Source organism: Etheostoma spectabile, chromosome 15 (assembly GCF_008692095.1).
Source record: "Etheostoma spectabile isolate EspeVRDwgs_2016 chromosome 15, UIUC_Espe_1.0, whole genome shotgun sequence".
NCBI lineage: Eukaryota > Metazoa > Chordata > Actinopteri > Perciformes > Percidae > Etheostoma > Etheostoma spectabile.
In genome coordinates, this window is record NC_045747.1 from 3,762,778 (window position 1) to 3,785,478 (window position 22,701).

At 42.1% G+C, this 22,701-nt stretch overlaps 1 protein-coding gene across 4 annotated transcripts in view; it reads right to left on the reverse strand.

Moving 5' to 3' along the window:
* LOC116702319 (trinucleotide repeat-containing gene 6A protein) overlaps nucleotides 1-22,701 on the reverse strand; it is a 38,558-nt gene that overhangs the window by 5,262 nt on the left and 10,595 nt on the right. Inside the window, exons 4-19 of one of the 4 annotated variants that reach the window (XM_032536485.1) lie at nucleotides 20,709-21,031; nucleotides 18,386-18,433; nucleotides 12,740-14,782; nucleotides 12,435-12,595; nucleotides 11,822-12,077; nucleotides 11,518-11,649; nucleotides 11,234-11,398; nucleotides 7,511-7,696; nucleotides 6,610-6,776; nucleotides 6,351-6,428; nucleotides 5,909-6,076; nucleotides 3,433-3,588; nucleotides 1,850-1,969; nucleotides 1,452-1,589; nucleotides 1,178-1,267; nucleotides 150-321 (exon numbers count right to left, since the gene is read on the reverse strand). In XM_032536485.1, coding sequence (XP_032392376.1) covers nucleotides 150-321; nucleotides 1,178-1,267; nucleotides 1,452-1,589; nucleotides 1,850-1,969; nucleotides 3,433-3,588; nucleotides 5,909-6,076; nucleotides 6,351-6,428; nucleotides 6,610-6,776; nucleotides 7,511-7,696; nucleotides 11,234-11,398; nucleotides 11,518-11,649; nucleotides 11,822-12,077; nucleotides 12,435-12,595; nucleotides 12,740-14,782; nucleotides 18,386-18,431 — 4,078 coding nt within the window. In that variant the 5' untranslated portion in view covers nucleotides 18,432-18,433; nucleotides 20,709-21,031. Of the gene's footprint in view, nucleotides 1-149; nucleotides 322-1,177; nucleotides 1,268-1,451; nucleotides 1,590-1,849; nucleotides 1,970-3,432; nucleotides 3,589-5,908; nucleotides 6,077-6,350; nucleotides 6,429-6,609; nucleotides 6,777-7,510; nucleotides 7,697-11,233; nucleotides 11,399-11,517; nucleotides 11,650-11,821; nucleotides 12,298-12,402; nucleotides 12,596-12,739; nucleotides 14,783-18,385; nucleotides 18,434-20,708; nucleotides 21,032-22,701 lie in introns of all 4 variants that reach the window. The other 3 variants (XM_032536483.1, XM_032536486.1, XM_032536484.1) reach the window with 3 other exon arrangements.

The following is a 22,701-nucleotide window of genomic DNA, read 5'->3' on the forward strand; positions in this document are numbered from 1 at the left end:
GAAGAAAAAAAAAAAAAAAAGGTTAATTAACATATTTTAATCTTAAAGGCAAACATCTACAGCTAAATGTTATGTATAGTCTTGTAAAATGTGGGGGAAAAAACAGATCTAAATCTTTTTTTAAATTACTCTAATAGCAGCAAACATACTTAAAGGGAAATTGAAGGATCCAAGAGAAGCAGCATCCTTCTGCATCTCAGGGGTATTGTGGGACAAGTAATTATCCAGGTACGGTTTGTGGGGTGGGGCATGTTTCAGCAGTGAGGGGTCCAGGTGCCGTGGTGGCGGCATCATTGATGGAGATGAACCAATAGGACGTGTCTAAGGACAGGAGGTAGAAGGTTAGAGAAACCGAATCAATGTGGCAGCCCCATGGAGACACTTTTATTTCATGATATAAAAACTTTTGAAAACATTTTTTGGGGTGTAATGAAGCAGGATTCAGAGTAGGGCTGAACGATATTGTGTTTTAGCATCGACATTGCGATGTGCGCATACGCGACATTCACATCGCAGGACGTTACAATGTTGACGCTAAAACTTTTTTGCTGCTTGATACTGTAGAAAAGTAAATTTCCACCGTTCTCCTTTTACATGATTATTACCGGCCGACCCTTCCCCTTTAAGACAGGTAGCCATGTTGGCAGCGTGTGTATGTGACGTTAGTCCGACGGGGTTTGTTATGGGAAGTGAGGGTCTCCGTGTGTAGAAAAGTACCGTAGGCCCCGCTAGTCAACTACAACATGAAATTTAGAGGAAGCAACATGCAGTCACTGTCATACATGTTAGCCTGGATTGATAGGATTATTTGAATACAATGGTGTCATGCTAGTCAACCAGCATATTTCTACCTAATTTCCTTCTAAAATCGCTTCAGAAGAGTAACGTTAGTCACAGCGCTTACTTGCTTTGGTGTTGTAAAGCATTAAAGTTCAACAAAGAATGGTTCACATTAGAAAAGATCCTTGTTCATTTTTTTGATGTAGATTCACTCCCCCACAAAATCACCACAGTGGTCAAGAATGATTCATTATTTCCAAATAGAGCTATTTATGTAATCTTTTAAAAATGATTTTCTTTTTTTACATATATATATATTGCAGGGTAAAAAAAATATCGCAATGTAAGAGTTTTCCAATATCGTGCAGGCCTAATTCAAAGAGATTTTTAGACACACCTGTTCAGTTGGTCGTCCCACAGGCACGGCTCTCTGGCTCTGAGTCTTCTGCTGCTGCTGCTGCTGCTGCTGCTGCTGGAGGAGAAGACGCTGCAGACAGACAAGAAGAATTTTGGAAAACACTTACTGCATACTTTGAATATATTTGTAGGCAGATTGACAGAGTTGCCAATCTGACAATGCCGAAAGGAAACATTGTACAAGGTTTACTACTATATGTATTTGGGTGCAGATAAACATGTATGTTTTTAATTGCATGTTCCCATCATTCTACCTGTAACTGGTTGATCTGGTTGAGCTGTGACAGCTGGTTGAGCTGAGAGAGTTGGTTGAGCACAGCCACCTGCTGAGGGCCAAACAGAGGGTTCAGACCTCCGTTACCTCCTGGGTACTTCAACAGTGATGGAGGCACCTGAACACAAACAAGATTTTGGTTTTAGTTTATATCAGGTCGTTAACATTTTCCCATTAATTATAAGTCACATATCAAACAATGGATGAGCGTGGGAAAAAATAAAAAGGGCGGGTAAAATAATTGATCAAATTGAGTAAATTTGAAAAAATGTAGCTCCTCAACTCTTACACACAACATTACAATACAGTAAGCAATAGATGCAATGGCACCTGAATGAAATGAAGAATCAACAACAGTGTTGTATGTTCGTGTTCTACCTGAGAGGGCAGAATGGGTGGAGGCACTTGGTTACGGAGGTTGGGTTGGGAGGGGACCTGGGATTGGGGGCCGCCTCGGCCCTGTGCTACACTGCTGCCGCCCATCATAGGATTTACATTCTGAGCAGGGAAGACACAAACAAACCAACAAATGGTCAAACAACTTTCAAAAACCTAAAAAAATGTGGCTTTGTCATAATGTCATGCGACAGGACAGAGACCATCATAAACACTCTTAAGGCACTAACACACCAACCTAACAGCTGACCGTCGGCAGAAAAGGCAGTTGGACTGATCATTCGGCTCCCGTCGGTCCAAAAGGTACACCAAAGAGATGCCGACTTGAGCGTACGTTCTACGCATGCGCGAGACATAATACTTCTCCATAACAGCAGGCGGCGCTACTCTGCATTGTTGTCCAAAAAATGAAAACTGGAAATGATGAACGCGTCACATGGGTCTGGCGTCTCCTGAATTTCTAAGCCGACCATAATGGCCGCTCGTTCGGAATACAATCTCATATTTTACGAAAATAGTCACCGAAACGTGTTTCTGAATTTGATGCAAGAAATAGGCCATGCAGTTGCTTAATCTGTCTGCTTGAAAGATTTGTCAGGTTTTGTGAGGCGTTCGTTAAGCTCATCCCGCTCGTCATTTCCGTTAAGAGCTTTAACATAAGTGCAGCAATTTGCTAGTCAAGCGCTAGCACTCCACCAATCAGATATTTCATTGAATTCAACTGCCCACTGGCTGATTCAACAAGTCAAATCGCCAAATTAAAGCAGACAACGACTCCAACTGACTACAGCACGGAACACACCAAACATACTCGAGTCACCTACCTTGCCAGGTTTTTTTTAATAAGGAAACTCACTGACAAAAACAAAACGCCAAAAGCCTTTTTAACTAACTTACTTTCATATTTTTAGGAAATCCAGATACGCGTAAACAGATTTCCCTTACATTAGTTATTTATGAATCCTCACTATTATGATTGTTTTGTCACAAAAGACAGAACATAAAAATATATCGAAGTTCTGATAAATAAAAATATGTAAAAATACAAAGATATGAAACTTAAAGTCCTTTAAACAAAAACACACAAAAAAAAAATCTGTATTGCCAACAGGGACGTTGCAGAGTGTCCTCTGGTGGACAAGCTATGCAACGCCAACATTATAACATGGTTAAAGGGTGTTTGTTTTTATTTTAAAAATATTCATTTATCAGAATCATTTACTTGTCATTATGAATATTAAAAAAAATATTTAAAAATAATTTATGGGCCATTATAAATGCCATTAAGGTCTGCGATTGGTGCCGATGTGCAAACATTGCCTCTTTTATGTCAACGTGCGCGTCTCTAGATTGGGAAACCCTGCGTTGATTGAACTAGTTTATAATCACTGTTGTGACACAGGTTATGCTGGACCGCGGTAACTGAAAGAAATCCAGGACATGTTGATCTTGATTGGTAGTAGAGGCCTCTGCTAGAATACTATAATGATTCACAAAACATATCTATCTTAGGGTCTGAGGCTCAAGACCTAATGACAACATCCTCTTCATCCTATCACACTCACCTGCCGAGCGCCTCCGGGAATAGAGTGGGCAGGAGACAGCCCAGAGTCAAGACAGGGTATAGGTTGAGCGGAATTGGAAGGGGGAAAGCTCATGCTTTGATTGGAGGAGAGCTCATCAGAAGCTGGATTATTGTAAGCAGAGGCGGAAACTGACAGCTGCAGAAGCAAGGCCAGGTACAGAGCAGAAGGATGGCAAGAACAGAGGGACAGGAAGCACATCAGCAGCCACAAAAGTGCAGAGAGAGAGAAGGAGAAAAGAAGGAAAAGTTAATTTTGCAGAAGAGACGCAGAAGGACAGAGCATGTGATGCGAGGACAGAGGAAACGAGAGATAGCGTAGAAACACATGAGATAAGAGTACAATAAGATGTGTAGGAGAGAAGAAAGCAATGGGAAGAAAGGAAGGAGTTGAAAAAGAGAAGGTGGCATCAGAAGATAGAAGTCAGAAAGATAGATACAAAGATAAGAGACACGCAGCGTTAAGTGACGGAAAAGAAGTAAAGCCAAACAAACCCCATAGCTTTGTATATAACTACGCAAGGGAGTTTTTCATTATTTCAAAATAACAAATTACTTGCAAGACTACTCAATGTTGTAGCAATTACAGATGGTCTGATACCATTTTTTGCTTCTTGTGTATCGGCAGATACCCAGTACTGATCCGATACCAGTGTGTCATCTGTTTTATTATGTTTCAACAACTGCATACTACTATCCCTGTATGGATGTGATTTCTATGTTGGTCGTCAGTCTGGCTCAGATTAAACTCTTTGTCCAGTTGGATAAAAAGAATATTCTGTGGTTCTCATTGGAAAAAGAACAACTTTAACGTAGATTTTCTTAGTGCTTTATTACATGGTATTGGATCGGTGCATCAACTCCAGTACTTCCCAATACCAGCGTTTCAGGCAGTATCGGAGGCTATACCGATACTGGTATCGGAACATCTCGAATTGCAATCAAGCATTTAAGTGCATATTTAATTGGCTTTTGTTGCTCATAAGTAACAGAGCATAACCAATAATTCATAATAATAAGATACATCATGGAAACTGCAAGTGTCAAATGAAACATCCCTTTTAATAGTCCACAAGTCAAATGCAGTGCGTTAGAACAGCCACTGAGGGGCACAACAGAGCTGAGAGAGCACTAACCAGGCAGACATTTAAAGCAGATGACATAAGAGATTGTCTCCCACTCCACACCTACACCACAATGGCTTGACCAAACCTTTATCATTAGGGCCCGAATGCAGTGAAGGCCCAATTGAAACTGAAGGAATTGTTCTTCTTTTCCGGCAAATGAATCGCCTTTATTGAGGGGCTTAACATGCTCACAAACTCACAAATTGGCGGTTGCACCAAGCCTGGTAAAAAAAAGTACGTATTATAAGGGTTTTGGGAATAGGTGCCCAAAAATGGCTCACTAGCAAAGAAAAAAAAGTACATTTAACGTAGACTAACAAAACGTGGTGCACATTTGTAGTCAAGTCGTACAAAAAAGCTAATTGAAACCAAAACTTTAACGCAACAGCAAGTCCGTGAGGACCCTGAGGACATCTACAGACCAGATATTGACTCAAAGTCTACATGCCCCTAGTGGCAACAGGAAGTTGGCCTAAAAGTCAAGGTGCTATACTTTAACAAACTCCTCCTAGAGATCTCATCCGATGGACTTCAAATTTGTTTTGTGCCATTTCAAGATCTTAACGATGAAAAGTTATTAAAAGCAAAACTTTTAGTACAACAGTGTGGGCATGGCGGCCATTTTGAGCTTTTATTGATTGACAAAAGTTGTAACTTTAGTGTACGTCGTCATTTCTGCCCAAAATTTCTCATGATTTACAAGGGACCAGGCCTGAGGACATCTACATGACAAAATTGACTTTTGGTCATAGCAACAGGAAATCAGCATTATATGACGAACATCATCCGATTAACATGAAACTTATGTGTGGTCTACATGTTCTACTGAGCCATCCCCTATACTTTAACAAAGCCCACTTACTCAGGCCACGCTCCTTTACGGCTTTTGAACTGTTTAAGGTAGACTCTTGTGTGAAGTATCACTGAACTCAGCAGAGTTCCTATTGGTGATGGTTTGGCCCAACCCCAATGCTTTAGCCCCACCCACTTTCACAGCTAAAGAACTGTATGATGAAGGCTCTTGTGTGAGATATCATTGAACTCAGCTGAGAGTTCCCTTTTCATTGGTGACAATTTGCAGTGTCTGAGTGCCGCACAAATGCCGCAAGGAGCGGCATCCGCCAGTAAACCCGACGCGCAAGGAGGTGCGAGGGTCCGTCCAACGCTGCTTGCAGTTTTAATCTAGTAATGTTTTGGCACAGTAGTGTTTGTATATTAACCATGCATTAAGTGTCTGTGCTGTAGTTCGGCTTGGTAAAACGCGGTTGCTGACTTTCAGTATTCAAGATTTTTTGCGGTGAGTATAACAGTGTATGTGATTTTTCAGCATACCTTGTCATAGTAAGGGTTGCGATCCATGGCAGACTCCTTATGAAGCTGGTGTCGAGAGCCTGGGTTCTTGCCCATGACTCCATTGAAGTCTCCCATACTGCCCATGTCCATACGCTTGTCCTGCACCATCCCTGCTCCTGTCTTCATGGAGTCGTCAGGAGAGTCTCGCTGCAAGGGGAAATATGTGAAAATGAGATTATAGAGACAAAAAAGCATAAACATTGCATTTATTCATCATTAGTGAATAAACTATTAAAGAAACACCAAAGCACTTTTCCTCTTTGGTCCCCCTACAGGTTTGTAGCGTGAATGACTCACATTGATGCACAAGAACAAAGTTGGTTGCATGAACTGTATGGCTGCCACACAACAATTTAAAAAAATGGTACTGAATTTTGAAGCTAAAGAGAGCAACAGCAAAACATTGAAAAATAGTACTTACGGAGAAGTTCATGCTGTTGAACTGGTTGATGAAGGGTTTCATCCAGGGTTCATCCTGTTTGTTGACTGGTTTGGTTATCTAAAAACAGACAGAACAACAATTGACAGGAGACACTTGTAGTATTAGCAGGGTTCCCTTCTAAGTGCTTCTGCAGGAAGAAAAAAAAAAAACTTTGCAGAAAAATGTTTCTGCTGAAATCTGTTGAAAACGGATCAATGTTTTCATGTTGAACAAATGCCCAAAGCCAAGGTAAACAAACCTTGTTGGAGCCTTTATGCTTGTAGTTCCAGGTGTTTTGGTCGTGGGACCTGTTGTCCTGTTGGCTGTTGTTCCACATGCCAATCTCCACCTCCTCTTCCTGGTCCCAGCTATTGCCCATGGCTGCCTCCTCACCACCCCATGTCTCCATGGGCTTGGGAGCTGGAGCTACAAAGAAGGTAAGGACAAAGGAAGAAACTGAATACCACCAAGTGATTGTGTACCGTTATATTGATAATTTAATGCACTTCCCCCAGGGAAGTTCTCTCTCCTGCCACTTTGCAAAAACATCAGAGTTCAAGGTCAGCCAGAACTTACAGATTCAACCTGGTACAAAGAAATTAGTTTTAGAAAGTATAAAGAAGCACTGTAGAAAGTTTTGTTTGTGTTTTTTGTTTTATTTATTTAATTTATTTATTTATTTATTTATTTATTATTTATTATTATTTATATATATATATATATATATATATGTGTGTGTGTATATGTGTGTATTTATGTGTATGTAGGTATGTATATGTACGTAGGTGTATGTGTGTGATATGTACATATGTGTGTATATTTTGTGTAGGTATGTGTATATAATATTATATAGCCCATAATTATAAATTTGTAAAGCAATGCAAGAATTAAAGGGGTAGGTACATAAGTTTTACTTCTTCCTACTCCTTTTCGCACATGTAATAGGGATGTTAAAGAAGGATACTTTGTTATGTTTCTCTCCAATTTTTTTGTTTTATTATTTCTTTTATTATTATTTTTATTTTTATACACTTTCTCTTGCATGTTCGAAATAAAGATATCAATCAATCAATCAATCAATCAATCAATCAATCAATCAATCAATCAAACCTAAACATACTCTTCAGACAGGTTTTTGTTAAAAATGTATGTGCGCCTACCAGACTTATGCTGGCCGCCCCATCCAGGCCCAGACTCTCGGTTATCCCTGCTGGGTTCTTCCCAGGTGGTGCTGGCTTCCGTGGGCTTCCCCCAGGCAGACGTCCCGTTGTCTACTTTCACAGGTGGGGCGGGGGTAGGTTCCCAGGTTGAGGATTCCTTCTTCTGGGGGTAAGTCTCACCCCAAACTAGAGGAAAAAAGCGAGGTACACATTAGGATACTCTGTGGTGTTTTCTTGAATCAATTGTTTTTTTGCATTCATTTAATCTTCTTATGATGATTATGATGATGAAATCATTATGTTAAGACTCAAACAAATTAAAAAGCCCCAAAGCTAAAATACACAAAGAAAAGAGGACTAAAAACATTCATCAATCCAATCAACACTCTCCGCTCCTTTACATGTGCTCAGTCTGGAATATCTAAATCTTTATCTATGACCACTAAGGCATTAAGTCACCATGGTCACTCCCCCTTAAGTTAACACACAACATTCAGCCTGCAGAAACAATATTACATTTCCATTTGTCTATTCCACTGCATTTGCTCACACAATAAACTTATCTTGTAAATATGTCTAACCCCATTTGTTTTCATCCCGGTATCACAGCTCTCCCCATTTGGAGTAGGGATGCAAAGATTATAAATTGTTGGTACAATTAGTCTGAAGAAAATAAAAGATAAAAATCACTGTTTCACAATTACCATGCATTAATTAATTTTTAAAATTAAAAAAAAAAATGTAAACAGAACAGTAACAGTTTTGTGTTAAAAATGATTATATGATCATTCATTTTATTTAAAGTCATCTGAAAAGATTAGAGACTAGGGGTGAATATCAGTCACACCGCAAAGACAATGCTGTCCTTCTTGAAAAGAAGTTGGTCCTTTTTGGGCTAGAAACAGCCCTACAAGCTGGTGTCTAAAGTTGAAGGAGCTGCTAAAGAATATGCGCCTGACACAAGGAGATGCGCAGCATGTTGGCGAGGAATAAATGTGATGGAGAGATCTCTTTGCAGCCTTAATCCCATAGGGGATGAAGAAGAGTAAGCAAGTAACGTTAAGTCGTAACGTCAGTGACATTGATTGAGCTATTGCAGAGTTTTGCCTCGTACAGACGTATTGCTATTGTCAGTTCGCTCACTGTAAAAACAAACGACAGCTTCTGACTTGTTAGCTTTTAACTGTAACGTTTCCATTAACATTAAACAGGCTAACGTTAACAAGCTAACAAACACGTAACAACGTTAAACAAAGTCGCAAGCAAGCTTACCAACTTGGGTTGAATTCCCTGTTGCAGCTGTTGTGAGGTCAGGGGCTGGCGCTGAATTTTCCTGGTGTTTGCTAACTTTATGTAACATTAAAAAAATTGCAGCCGTAAGTTATCCCACCACGGAGAGCCACTGTCATTCAATACTTGCGGTAACCGGACTGATTTCATGTGTGTAGCGCAAAAGCGCAAAAGGCGAGCATTTATGTTGTCAAGGAGGTTTAATAAGAACTGCACACACTGCTACACATAACATGTTGTTAGTTAACACTGTAGCAGAGCCTTAACGATTAATTACCCGGGACATTTGAAAGCACCGTTATTAGTTATTAGTATTTGGAGCAGCCATATCAGGCTTACAATCTTGCATACAATCTTTCTTAGGGCCCTACCCACTATAACTTTACATTGATGCAACAAGTATACATTGTTTTTCTCTGCAGGAATCAGAACCAAGCTTGGAGCCCTGCTCACTTCCCTGGGGAACCCCACGTCAACTTGCTTGTGTAGGTTTACTTTAACTCTTCAAAGTGAGTAGATGAGTGCGGGGGACCCTAAGTACCCTCAAATGTGAGACTGTGTGTGTTCAAGTATGAGTTCGAAAGGCTCCCATTACAGCTGACCACCCAGACCTGCTACTTTCTCCCTCCACAGGAGGCGTTTAGGGAAATGCCAGCGATACCTCCCCGTAAAAATAGGACAGATCACGGGGTGGCCTTAGGCTCAAGTGTCCCTCATGTGACTGGGCATTCTTGCACACAAGTACTTGCACATAACACAAAGAAACATGCACACACAACTCAACAGACACGCAGAGGTAGATCCATATACACAAATCGGCACATACATGTATGGTATAAGGCAGATGTACACATTTGCTATACACTCACACACAAATAGGGGTGCGTGTGCATCTGCATGGATGCAAACACCAATTGACAAGCTGTAACCCTAGCATGCATCTTTTGCTCTGCTTATGTAGGTGCATCAGTTGATCTAATAAAAGGGGATGACAAACATTTGTGTGCATGTGTTTAAGGTGTCTGACAAGGTAAGACGACTAAAAAATGTATTACTTCTTAAAATGAGTCAACATTGAAGTACAATGCTTTGTTTTGTTTTTTAAAATTGTTTAAGTATGTGTGTGTTGTTACACATCAATAAACATATCAATTGCACTGACCTCCTTACTCTAAAAGTATACAAAATATAAAGTATATAAAAAAAAAAATCAACTTAAATGAATCAAAATCAGTAGCTGGCTAATCTGCCCCACCCTTCACAACCATCCACTTTGCTGCTCCAGTTAGCGCACTAGACAACAACCCTGAATAACTCCAACCACCCTTTTCTCTTTTCTTCTACTTTTACAGAATAGCAGCCTTACTAGTTTTAGTTTTCTAATCTTACACTGGACCCATTCCTATTACTAGGTCACCTGACATCCTCCTCTACCACTCATGGTTTCTCTTGCTCTTATTTTCAAACCCAACAAAAGCCAATTTCTCTACAGCAAGCAGACTTGGCGGATGAGAGTGAAAGGGAGGAGGACAAAAGGCGAACGAGAGAAGAGAAAAATCAATGCTCTAAGCATTCCAAAGGGATGACTCAACTGGCTTTACAAAAAACCCTCAACATAGACAACACCGTAAGGAGATGGGGGAGAATGGCTGTACGTGTTTGTTTTCTTTCAATGCTTCTGTACAAATTGTGTAGGCTTTTGAATACATTTGTGAATGTATGTTCATCCACACTTTGAGTTTATATTGTCTAAATCCTTTTAAGACCTTATTTAATCTATTTAAAAAAAATGTGGAAGGGATCTTTTTATCCATTCAAGGCTTACAGACTGCACTAGAAGGCTTGCACCTACATGTTCACACCATTTTAGATAATGGCACATGTTTCTAGCATTGTATAGGACCCTCAATATCAAACTACCCAAAAACATGTTAAACTGCATGCTAATCCATCCAGTCTGTACATATTGTCAGAACTAAGGAATCGATCGACACACTGTCATTTATGAGTGTAACAATGAAAGAAAGCCCTGCAGGTTAAAAACATCTGCAACATGTAAATAAGATATGTGGTAACCTGGCTGCTAAATATATCTGGGCCAAGTATAAAGTTTTACTCAGCAATGTTAGAAAAGCCATCTTTTATTTTTTACATGAATGCACATTTTTTGTACTCTTGTCCATCTTTATTTTCATAGTCCAAGTTGTATGAAAGATAGTCTGGCAACTATTGAAACTGGGGTGTTTAAGTTTGGTTTATTCATTACTTAATGAGCCTATGTTTAGCATATATTTCTTTAACCAAAAAAACAACAACAACTAAGTGATAATTAACAGTCAACTGATTTTGGCTTCATCTGGCCTCTGTCCACTCTTTTCTAACATACAGGTGTGTTTGTGCCTAAATTGTGTGTGCATACATATTCCAACTTACTAGAACTACTGCTTTTGTCCTGGGTATGAGGCTGCATGGGCTGAGGAGGGGGATGCATCGTGCTGCGTGCCGGGTGGGACTGGTGCTGAGTGGATGGGCCTACGGCCTCCTTGTCTGATTGGGCAGTCCTGTTCCACATGTTGACAGATCCACCGCTGTATTTACCTAAGAAGGAAGTTTAATTACATGTTGAGGCTGAAAATGAAAAGACTGGACTTTCATATGATTTTGGTCCGGCATTGCACAGCTCTTTTTGAAGAATTCATAGTGGGCTGAGTGTTTACCAGGGTCTCCCCAAGCTGCTGTCCCATCATCAATCTCCATCCTACGACGAACAGACTCTGGAGAAGGCTCTTCCCACCCAGTTGCTACTTCCTCTTTCTGACCGGCAGTGGGCATGGGGCCTCCCAACCAGCCTGATGAAAGAGTACATAAGAATAATAGTGAGTCATCAATTTTATACCCTCCCACTCCATTGCTATACATTGTCAAATTTCATTAACAGCATACAACCAAGAAGGACTTGCAGATAAACAATAGAAAATATTCTAGACAGATTCTTATGGAATGAATAATACTTATAAGTACCTGTGGGCTTGTTAGGGGCTGGATTGCCTTTGGAGAAGTTGGATTCTAGACCTTTTCCCCACTCATTGGAGGGCTTGGGATTTGGCTCGCCCCAGTTCTGGGCTCCGTGGTTGTTCTTCATTGGCTCACCCCAGCCCTGGCTGTTACCGTTACTAGGATTGGGTTTGTGTACTGAGTCACCCCAGTTGGAGCCTGGGTTTGGAGTGCTCTGGTCTGGAGTATTTGATCCTCCGCTCCCTATCCAGGTGTTGCTGCTACTGGTGTTGGTTCGGCTTTGCTCACTCCAACATCCAGAGCCTGACCGGTCGCTGTCGCTGTCCCAGCCCACTGAGCTTGCACCTTTTTGGGGCTCCCCCCAGTGGTTGTTGCCCCCTGTTCTTGAACCATCTCCACCATTACCCCATCCTTCACTTCCATTTCCAGTATTGGAACCCCAGCCCTGATGAGGTTTGGGCACATTAGTCCACGTACTGGACCTAACCAAAAAAACAACGAAGGTCATCAGTTAGGCATAACATAAAAATTACATGTCTGCCATTGTATGATCAGTATTTCCATAATGCCCAAACATGCAACATTACCTGTCATCTTTGTTAATGTTATTGCTCCAGGTGTTGCCGTTGTTGCTCCCCTTGTAGCTGGATCCATCGTTCCAGGCATTATGCCCACCTCCTCCACTCGCTGGGACTTTGCTGTCCCACCCAGAGGGTGGACGCTCTCCCCAGTCAGAAACCCCTGTACCTGGGCCCGAGCTGCCCGGCCCACCACCCCAACCTGCAAGTACATGAAAGGGAGATTGATCATTAGCCTACTTTTGTGTTCAGCAATTTAAATGTTTGTTCTAAATTTGAATATTTTCTGTTCAAATCACAAAAAAAAGATTCACACAGAAATGTTTCATACACAATAAAGCCCTACCTCCTGAGGTCTGGGAGGGAGCTGCCGGTGTTGCTGTGCCCCATCCGGAGCCTCCGCTGCTTTGCTTTCTTTCGTCTCTATTGGGAACCTGAAGTCGATTGTTAGCGGGGGAATTGACATCCCAGGTGGTGTTTTGCCTTATGGGTGTCTGCCCCCATCCAGTGTTGGAAAGAACCCTCGGGTCCACATCGGCCTGCAACACAGCTGGGAGTATGGTTGCAGGAGGGACAACTTTTCTGCGATTTCCCCCTTTCGGCTGGCTGCCGTCTCTGTCTGAGCTAGATCGGCCTCCAGAGCTCTCTACGCTTCCCTCACTTCCTCCAGTTCGACCCCAGCCTCCAGTGACACTCCCCAAGCCATGGCTTCCACCTCCTCCAACTCCTCCACCTCCTATGCCCATGGCGTCATCCTCCAGGCTCTTCCAGCCATTGTTGGCAGAGTTTCCTTTATGACTTCCAGCATCTGAAGGGTTGTTACCAGGAGTTGTTGATCCCCATTCTCCATTTGACATCTTGTTGTTAGATGTGGAAGAGGATGATGAGGACGAGGACGAGGATGACGCGCTGCTCCCCCAAGGGCGAGGTAACCCTGCTGGAGGGCCCATCGTAGTTTGGTTCCCATTTCCTGGTGTTTGGCCTGCAGAGCTTGGGATTTGATTTGAGCCGATACCCCAAGACAAGTTGCTCTGAGTCTGGTTTGGGTTATTGGTTGGCCCCTGGTCCCAGCGTGGAGCCCCAGTGTTATTGTGGTTATTATTACTCTTGTAAGCAGCAGAGGAGATTTGGGGGTTCCCTGCCTGCATTAAGGCAGGGTTTTGGGTGTTCACAGTGTCTGCATTCGGGGGGCCTTTATCTCCAGGGTAGGTAGTTGCGCCCCAAGGCGTACCGAAGGTTCCAGGACCCCCCTGCTCTCCTTGGGGGTGCTGGGGGGCTGATGAGGGGTTTCCATTGGCCAGCGGACCCCCATTCCCTCCTCTAATAGAGCCCCAGGAACAATCCCCGCTGAGTTGGGGTGAGGCTGTAGAGTTTGGTGAACTAGAGGTCATTGTGGCGTTAGTAGTAGTAGTAGTAGTAGTAGTAGTAGTATTCATCATAATAGTGTTATTTGGTCCATTGGATTCAGTGTTAAGGTTGGTAGGTTGTAGGCCACCATTTCCACTGTTGCTGCTTCCTAACACATTGCTGCTTGCTGTACCATTATTCACCTCAGTGTCTTCCATTATACTGCTGGTTGGAGCTGCCATGCCACCCCAGCCCGGAGCGGAGCCCTGTTGGGGAGCTATACCCAGTTTGGAACTCATCCCCTGAGCCTGTGGAGGCCGTTGGCCCTGGGACACTGGGCTTGGATTCTGCGACCAGGCACCATGGTTGGCATTTGGGCTTAAAGTGTTTGGGTTTAACCCTACATTGATGTAGGAGGTGCTTCCGCCGGTGGGGATCATGTTGCTGCCCCATACACTACTGTTATTGATGACGGGTTTGTTGTTGTGGTTACCCATATTATTGCTGCCAATACTGCTGGAACCAGCCACGGAGTAGTGGGAGGACCCGGTGATGTTATTGTTTCCATTATTTGCACCGCTGGTGGTTCCCATCCCTCCACCAATTACTTGACGACTGTTGCCGTTGCTGTCTCCATTCACTGAAACGCTGACAATCATGGCAGAAGTTGTCATAGAGGAGGAGGGAGAAGCTGTAGAAGACACAGAGGAAGAAGCATTTGACATCATCATCACTGTCGTCACAGCGGTGAGGTTTTTCTCTGAGCCGATTGAGGAGCTAGAGTCTGCGTCCATGCATTCTGATGCCAACTCAGGGTCTGATCCTGACCCGCAACCAGAAGAGGAAGACGACGAGGAGCAAGAAAATGAAGAAGAGGAGGGAGGCCAGACAGAAGAGTTAGTTGAAGAAGGGGGGTTGGGTTTGTCGGTGCTTCCTTCTACTAGGACTTTGCCCCAGTTACTGTTGCCGTCACTGCTGCAGGGAGAGCCAGAGGACCAGGGGGAAGGCTCATACTGGGAGTCTAAGCCAGGATGCTCCAGACCTGGAGAGAAAAGGACGGACATGGCAGGGGTTACTGTTAGGATTGGATTTTTTTACATTCTTAAATTTGAGAAAAAACTTTAAGCATTTAGCAAAAAGGTACAATATCAGCATTGTCAAGACAATTATAGCATAGTAAAATATAGTACTATATTCAGTAAAACAGATTTGGTTAAAATGCCCCTCATTCAGACACTTTGAGATTTTTCAATTTCCTCCCACCTTCAGCTGCCCAACTGTTCTGGATGGAATTAGTGCCAGGCCTTAGCCTGGACACAGCTGCCACCATTTTGTCACCACAGCAGGACTCAAAAGCATGCCAAAGCTATAAACTAGGGTTCAGGGTGGCAGAGGACAACCATCAGCAGGAGAGAAGAGATGGAGGGCAATTGTGTGTGAAAAGAGGGAGGGAGAGGAGTAGGTGGTGGCAGCTAAAAAGATTCAGATTTGGTTTAAACATGAATGACTATATTACAACTGTCTCAGATAATTTGCATGCAGCAGTGTTTACTTAAGGATTTTTTATAGCCAGGTCTGTCCGAACAGCCAACCCCCCAGCATGAACAAGCATCATCAAGAATGAAGACGTAAACATAAAGACTGCGTCATTCACGTGCATATTAAGTAACCACGTTGATTTGTTTGGGGTTTATATCTATAAATGCTCCAACAGCGGAGGGTTTGTTTAGCCAACAGTTAAGTTCACAAAAATTTGTCAAAATTTCAAAATTTGTGGCAAATTAAGAAACAGACTACAAAACAGCTTTTGTTTGTCATTATTCGCTATTTAGAGTAGAGCTGTGTTTGTGTAAACAATGAAGTGGACTGCCAGACATATCAAATTGAAATATATTGCTTCCTATATGTGTATGCCTGCAGACAGGTGAGTGGGTATTGATACAAATTTACTTTAAGGTTTTACTGTAGCCTATTTACAGTAACGTGCATGTTGTAACACACCTCTGCTGTGTGTGTGTGTGTGTGTGTGTGTGTGTGTGTGTGTGCGTTGTGTGTCCCTCGCTCTCTCCTCCCTACACCGGACCCCTGCCCCTTCTCCCCATTCCACCTGCCTACACACACGGGGAAGGAAAGAGCTGCTCCTCACAAAACAGATTCAGAGAGAAGTGACTGTTTTGGTGGCCATAGGAGAGAAATACCTTGTGTGCTCGCTGGACAATAGGGCACTTTTTTCAATTTTTTTTACAGAAAGTCTCTGTCTTTCTACAGAAAAGTCAACAAATTTGTCGCTAGTGATTGCTTTCATGGAGACGACCGCTGAGTGCACGGAGGAGAGGCTGTGTGTCTGTGTGTGTGTGTGTGTGTGTGTGTGTGTGTGTGTGTGTGTGTGTGTGTGTGTGTGTGTGTGGTGTGTGTGTATAAGAGTGACAGAAGAGAAGAGCGGGAATGCGTTGAACAAATATATTGTGTTTAAATGGGTTTTTAAAAATAAAAGGAATAACGAAACGCAATGTGTGGCGGCCGTTGTTGTGTGTGACATAGTCACAAATTAGTCTATAGGTGCACTGAAATTGGTTCCACACTTTGGGTCATTCTCTCACTTCCAAAGCCTTTCTTTCACGTAGAGCCCGACCGATATATATTGGCGGGCCTATTTCAGGCATTATAATTGCAGATTTAATTATATTCTATACAGTGGTGTGAAAAAGTGTTTGCCCCCTTCCTCATTTCCTGTTCCTTTGCATGTTTGCCACACTTAGTGTTTCGGAACCAACCAATTTAAACAATAGTCAAGGACAACACAAGTAACCCCCAAAAAAACATTTTGTAATGAAGGTGTTTATTATTAATGTGAATAATCCAACCATCATGGCCCTGTGAAAAAGTGATTGCCCCCCTTGTTAAACATACTATAACTGTGGTTGCCCACACCTGAGTTCAATTTCTCTAGCCACACCCAGGCCTGATTATTGCCACACCTGTTCACAATCAAGGCATCACTTAAATAGGAGCTGCTTGACACAGTAAGGTCCCAAAATCCTTAAAAGCACACATCATGCCGAGACCCAAAGATTCAGGAACAATTGAGAAAGAAAGTAATTGAGATCTATCAGTCTGGAAAGGTTATAAAGCCATTTCAAAGCTTTGGGAATCCACGAACCACAGTGAGAGCCATTATCACCACAATGGCGAAGACATGGACAGTGGTGAACCTTCCCAGGAGTGGCCGGCCGCCCAAAATTACCCCAAGAGGCAGCGACGACTCATCCAAGAGGTCCCAAAAGACCCCACAACAAGTCCAAAGTACTGCAGGCCTCACTTGCCTCAGTTAAGGTCAGGTTCATGCCTCCACCCAGGAAAAGACTGGGCAAAATGGCCTGCATGGCAGAGTTCCAAGGAGAAAACCACTGCTGAGCAAAAGAACATAAAAGCTCGTCTCAATTTCTCCACACACATCTGATGATCCCCAAGACTTTTGGGACAACATTCTGTGGACCATGAGACAAAAGTGGAACTCTTTGGAAGGTGTGTTTCCAAGTATATCTGGCGTAGAAGGAACACTGCGTTTCATAAAAAGAACATTATACCAACAGTAAAATATGGTGGTGGTAGGTGTGTGGTCTGGGGCTGTTTTGCTGCTTCAGGACCTGGAAGACTTGCCGTGATAAAAGGAACTATGAATTCTGCTGTCTACCAAGAGACCTGAAGGAGAATGTCCAACCATCTGTTTGTGTACTCAAGCTGAAACGAACTTGGGTTCTGCAGCAGACAATGATCCTAAACACACCACAAGTCCACCACCGAATGGCTGAAGAAAACAAAATGAAGACTTTGGAGTGGCCTAGCCAAGTCCTGACCTGAATCCTATGTGAGATGTTGTGGTATGACCTTAAAAAGGCCGTTCATGCTCGAAAACCCTCTAATGTAACTGATTGGACAATTCGGCAAAGATGAGTGGGCACATTCCTCCGACGCTGTAAAAGCCTCATTGCACGTTATCGCAAAGCTTGGTTGCAGTTGTTGCTGCTAAGGGTGGCCCAACCAGTTATTAGGTTTAGGGGGCAATCACTTTTTCACACAAGGCCATGATGGTTTGGATTTTTTTTCACCTTTTAATAATAAACACCTTCATTTACAAATTGCCTTTGGGTTTACTTGTGTTGTCCTTGACTATTGTTTAAATTGTTGAGGTTCCGAAACACTTAAGTGTGACAAACATGCAAAGAAAGAAATGAGGAAGGGGGCAAACACTTTTTCACACCACTGTATCTATCTATCTATCTATCTATCTATCTATCTATCTATACATCGGCATATCGGATTTTTCACTAACAAAATATTTGCATCGGCCTTAAAAATCCTTTATCGGTCGGGTTCTACTTTCACGTAAACTGGTTACCAGATTTCTGTGGTACTTACTGTGTTTGCTTGCCAAGTCTCTTCTTGCACCCTTTCTACACCCACTATCTCACTCACTCATCTCGCTCTGTCCCTCTGATACGCTACACATAAAATGCATCGTCTGTCATAGTCAGGTTAGACAAGGGTACCTACTTTATCGATTACAAAGCTGAGAGCCAAAGTAAGACATTGGGAATAGGAATGAAACACAAGAAGAATGGGGAAGGAAGAAGGCAATGTGTACCTGTTTGATTAGGGGAGTGGCTGACGGAATCCCGAATGGGAGCCATGCCTGGAAACAGAGAGGAAAGACTGTCAAACAGACTTAAAGGGAGTTAGAGATAGAGCCAGAAAATAACAGTAGGGAGATGTTAGACATTGTTAGGGACAGTTAGGACATTCAATGAGAATCAAGCAAACAGAAATGAAAACTAGAACTGCAAGCAGTTACGGAGTCCAAGCCTCGCTGCGCAAGTCGGCACCAACGACCCGGGAGCGCACGAAAGTGGAACCCAAAGCAAAACAGTGGGGGGTGGGCAAAATGTCGGGAAATATGAAGAGGCGCATGTAACAGTAAAGATTTATAGCACAATGACCCCAAAAAACTCTGGGCTTCTAGGCTGGATACAAAACCTTCTGTAAGTTTTGTTGATTATAGCGCCCCCTAATGGCCTATCTTTACCAAATTTGGTACAGAGCCTCAGGGCGGCATGCCAAAGAATTGTCACAGGTTTCGTGTTGGCAGAATTTACTGTGGCAGAGATACTGCAGTTACAAATTCCCCATTGAACCGTTGCCACATTTGGTACAGACCATTGGGAAGGCATGATCAACACTGCCCACAGGTTATGTGTTGATGACATTTAATTTGGTCGAGATATGATATGTGTTTGTTAGCTTGCTTCAGAAAATGTGTTTTGTCTTAAAATGCGCTTACGTTAACGTAGCAAAATTCTGTGAGTAATGTTTTGTCAAGGGCATCGGTAGACGAGACACCAGGTTTTGTGCAGATCGGTCGCACAGCCTAGGACAAGTTTTTGCTATATTGCAAGATAAAATGTAAGCAGAAATGTGCGTGACCTAAATCATGTGACTTGACTCTATCTAGTAAACACGTAGATGTAAATATTTTTAATGTGAGATGTTTATGGTCAGTGTTAAAGGCAAAAACACGTTTTAAGTCACTGTAGCACCACCTAGTGGTCCACATGTGTAATATTAGGTATGTCAGGTCAGCTACACATTGTACATCTACCCGGTTATTTCAAGTAATTCACTTTAGTGTAAGCGGTTAATCCAAACGTTTGTCCAATTGGCCACGCCCACTTGAACCATTCAGTACACCACTGTAAGGGGCACCTCAGGAGTGGCCTTAGATGGTACCCATCAAATTTTGTAAAGTTCTGATGAGCGGTTCATGAGATATAAACTTTTTTTATTTGTAGCGCCCCCTAGTGGCCAATGTTTGTGAAATTTGTTTTACACCCTCAGAGGGTCATACCAAGGAATATTCTAAAGTTTGGCTTTGACACCATTGTTTTTGGCCGAGATATGGCAAAATTGGTGTTTTCATAGTTAGCTACACAAAATGGTGGGTAATGTGTGCAATTTTTCTTCTATTTAAAAATCTGTACACAACTTTTTGTCAGGTTGGTCTGGAGATGATATGTGCCAAGTTTTGTGCAGATCACTTGCACGGTCTAGGAAGGGTTTAAAGAAGTTGTTTTTTAACTGATTTTGTGTAAAGCACTTTGAATTGCCCTGTTGCTGAAATGTGCTATACAAATAAAGCTGCCTTGCATTTGATATAACGCGATTTTTCACAGAAAAAAAAAAGCGAGGCAAAAATGGGCGTGACCTATATCCTGAGATTCAGTTGGATCCAGAGAACGTGTGGATATATGTTTTTTTAAATTTAAAATATACGGTTAGGGATAGGGCCCTTTCTGCTATAGCGCCACCTAGTGGTGGAAGTGGGTCAATTTTTGCCTCTGAGGTCTTTGCAGAGTTTTGGACCAGTCCTGAAAATGGCACACAGCCAACATGTATGGTTTAGGCTGCGGCGGGGGTTTTACGCGGTAAGAAATAATAATCCATAGCAAAACAACAGGGTTCCACAGCCCTGCTGTGGGAACCGCATAGCGCTTTGCGTTACTGCGGTCCACGCATCCTCGGGCTTGGACCCCTAACAAGAGTTTTGAAGTCAGAAGGGTTCAAAGTAAGAATGGCTTGCAAGTAGGAGAGTATTAGTGGACAGACCCTGCTAGTGAGTAGTTACAATTGGTTATCCATATTATAACAAAGGATGTAACTGAATATTTAAATGTAAGGAACTCAGCAATAAATAAAAAGTTGTTACATGTGTGCAATTCTGATTTGTCAGATTTTTCTCTCTTTTAGCAAACATTTGTGTGTTTAACTGTACTGAACTTTTTTCTTGCTTATCCAAGCATGTGATAATTGACAGAGTGCTTGTGTAGGCTCTGTTTGAGGATACAGACACATGTAACTGGGTAAAATCCAATGCTGTTTTCTTGTGTTCTTTCTTTTTTCTTTTTGTAGTTCACCTTTGAGTGGGACTTGTGGCTGCAGCTCCTGTTTGGGCAGGAGGGCGTCCCTGGGTTGAGTGAAGAACAAGTGACCTCTGGTTCCAAGGTTGACAAAGGGGAGGTCAAAAGTCAAACCTCAGCGGGCACAGGCTCAAGGGTGTGAGGTGAAGAGGAGGGGCTTGTCAGAGCAGGCAGCAGGCTGATCAGGCCCCCTTGGCATTGCTAAGGACTGTTTGTGTGTGCGTTTGTGTGTGTGTGTGTGTGTATGTATGTGGGGAGGGGGAAGGGGGGGGGTTGTGGTTTAGATTTAAGACTCTGCCTTGACTTAGTATGCTCTGGCACTGTAAAGAGAGACAAAGAGATAAGAGGAGAGAAATATGGTTTGTCAACATATTGTGCGTACAATCACTTCAAAAATAATAATTTTAAAGCACTCAACACAACACATTGTAATCACTCTCATGGCACATACTTCTCTATCAATCCACAGCAATTGTGCATGATCAAATGTCACACACACGTCATTTATGATAGAACCACAAAGGGAAGGATTGACTTGTCTAGCTATGGAAAATAGTGTGCACTATTGTGCAGTTATTAATAGCTAAATTAATTATGTTTACATTTTTCCACTGCCTGTGACATGGAATGGAAATGGAAAAATGCAGCTCACCATAAGGAGATTTGCTAAGCTGATCACTGTTCTTATAGTTTCCACATGGAATCTCCTTTGATGCATGGTTACATTTTTATGAATCTCAAGAAGTGTGTGTAAGAGAGTGCGTCTGTGTGTCTGTGTAGGTATTCTGACCTTTTCCTGGTGCTAGTTAGCTTTCTCTGCGTGCTGCAGCAGTACACAGGTCTATTTATAAACCTCCAGTTCAAATAGCAACCACTATGTTCACTAGCCAATATGATAAGACAGCAAACAAACCCATGTGTGGACAACAAGCAAGTTTGCAGATGCAATGAAGTATGCATGTGTTACAAGTTCGGAGCATTTGCTACAGACTTTGACTCTATATTCAATGCCGAGTGACATGTTGTATTGTAAGAATGACCTTTTTGAGATAGACAAATAGATAGATATGCTACAATTGAGGGAAAAAATCTTTTAGACAAACAAACTGGCAACCAACGCTATAAAACCCTTCATACTGACAAGACACACTTTACTGAGGCCAAACTCCACCTTTGTTATTTCACAGCTCACTAACTGCCAGCCAGAAGCTGCTCTGTAACCAATCAAAAAACAGACAGGGTGAATATATAACCATCTTTCCTAAATACTCTCCTAAGAAAGGGACCAAAAAGTATTTTTAAAAGAAGCATTACAAACAAAAAAAAAAAAAGGTAGAGCATTGACCAGGTCCCTCCCGCAACCACAGCACTAAAAAGGATGAGCCCATTCCAACAAACTGAGTTGTTTACTTAACATGGATCTTGACTCAACCTTCTTACATGGAAAGACCTCTGTCAACACCAAATCATCTGATTAACAGAGGCTACGCAGGAAAAAAATAAATGCCTATCCTTATAAGGAGTGTGAATCAAAATAATGTTTTGAAAGATGTTTAACAACTCACTTGAGACAGTACTCATCATGCACTAAGCCATCATTGGTTAGTGTTGGGGGAAAATAATGATTTTCGGGACCAGTATTGCGGTTTAAAGGAAATATTTTTCCATTGTGTATTTTTTCTACAAGACCTGAAGCAATTAGTCAATAAATGCATGAACAGATTTTTTTTTTTTTTTTTTAAAGCTATTTTGGTATTCAATTTATTGTTGATTACCAACTTAGTGTTACAACTGTACAACTTATTGCTGGGTAGCTTCTCAGAATAAGGATTTTTTTGTGTGTTATCTGATGGTAAACGTTACAATTTTTCCAACAAAACAGGCCACTAGATGAAATTGCCATAAAAATTGTGATGGGCATGGCACATTTTTCCAGACTTTTCAAAAGCCAAATGATTAATAGATGTCTACATACAATTGAATATTTGTT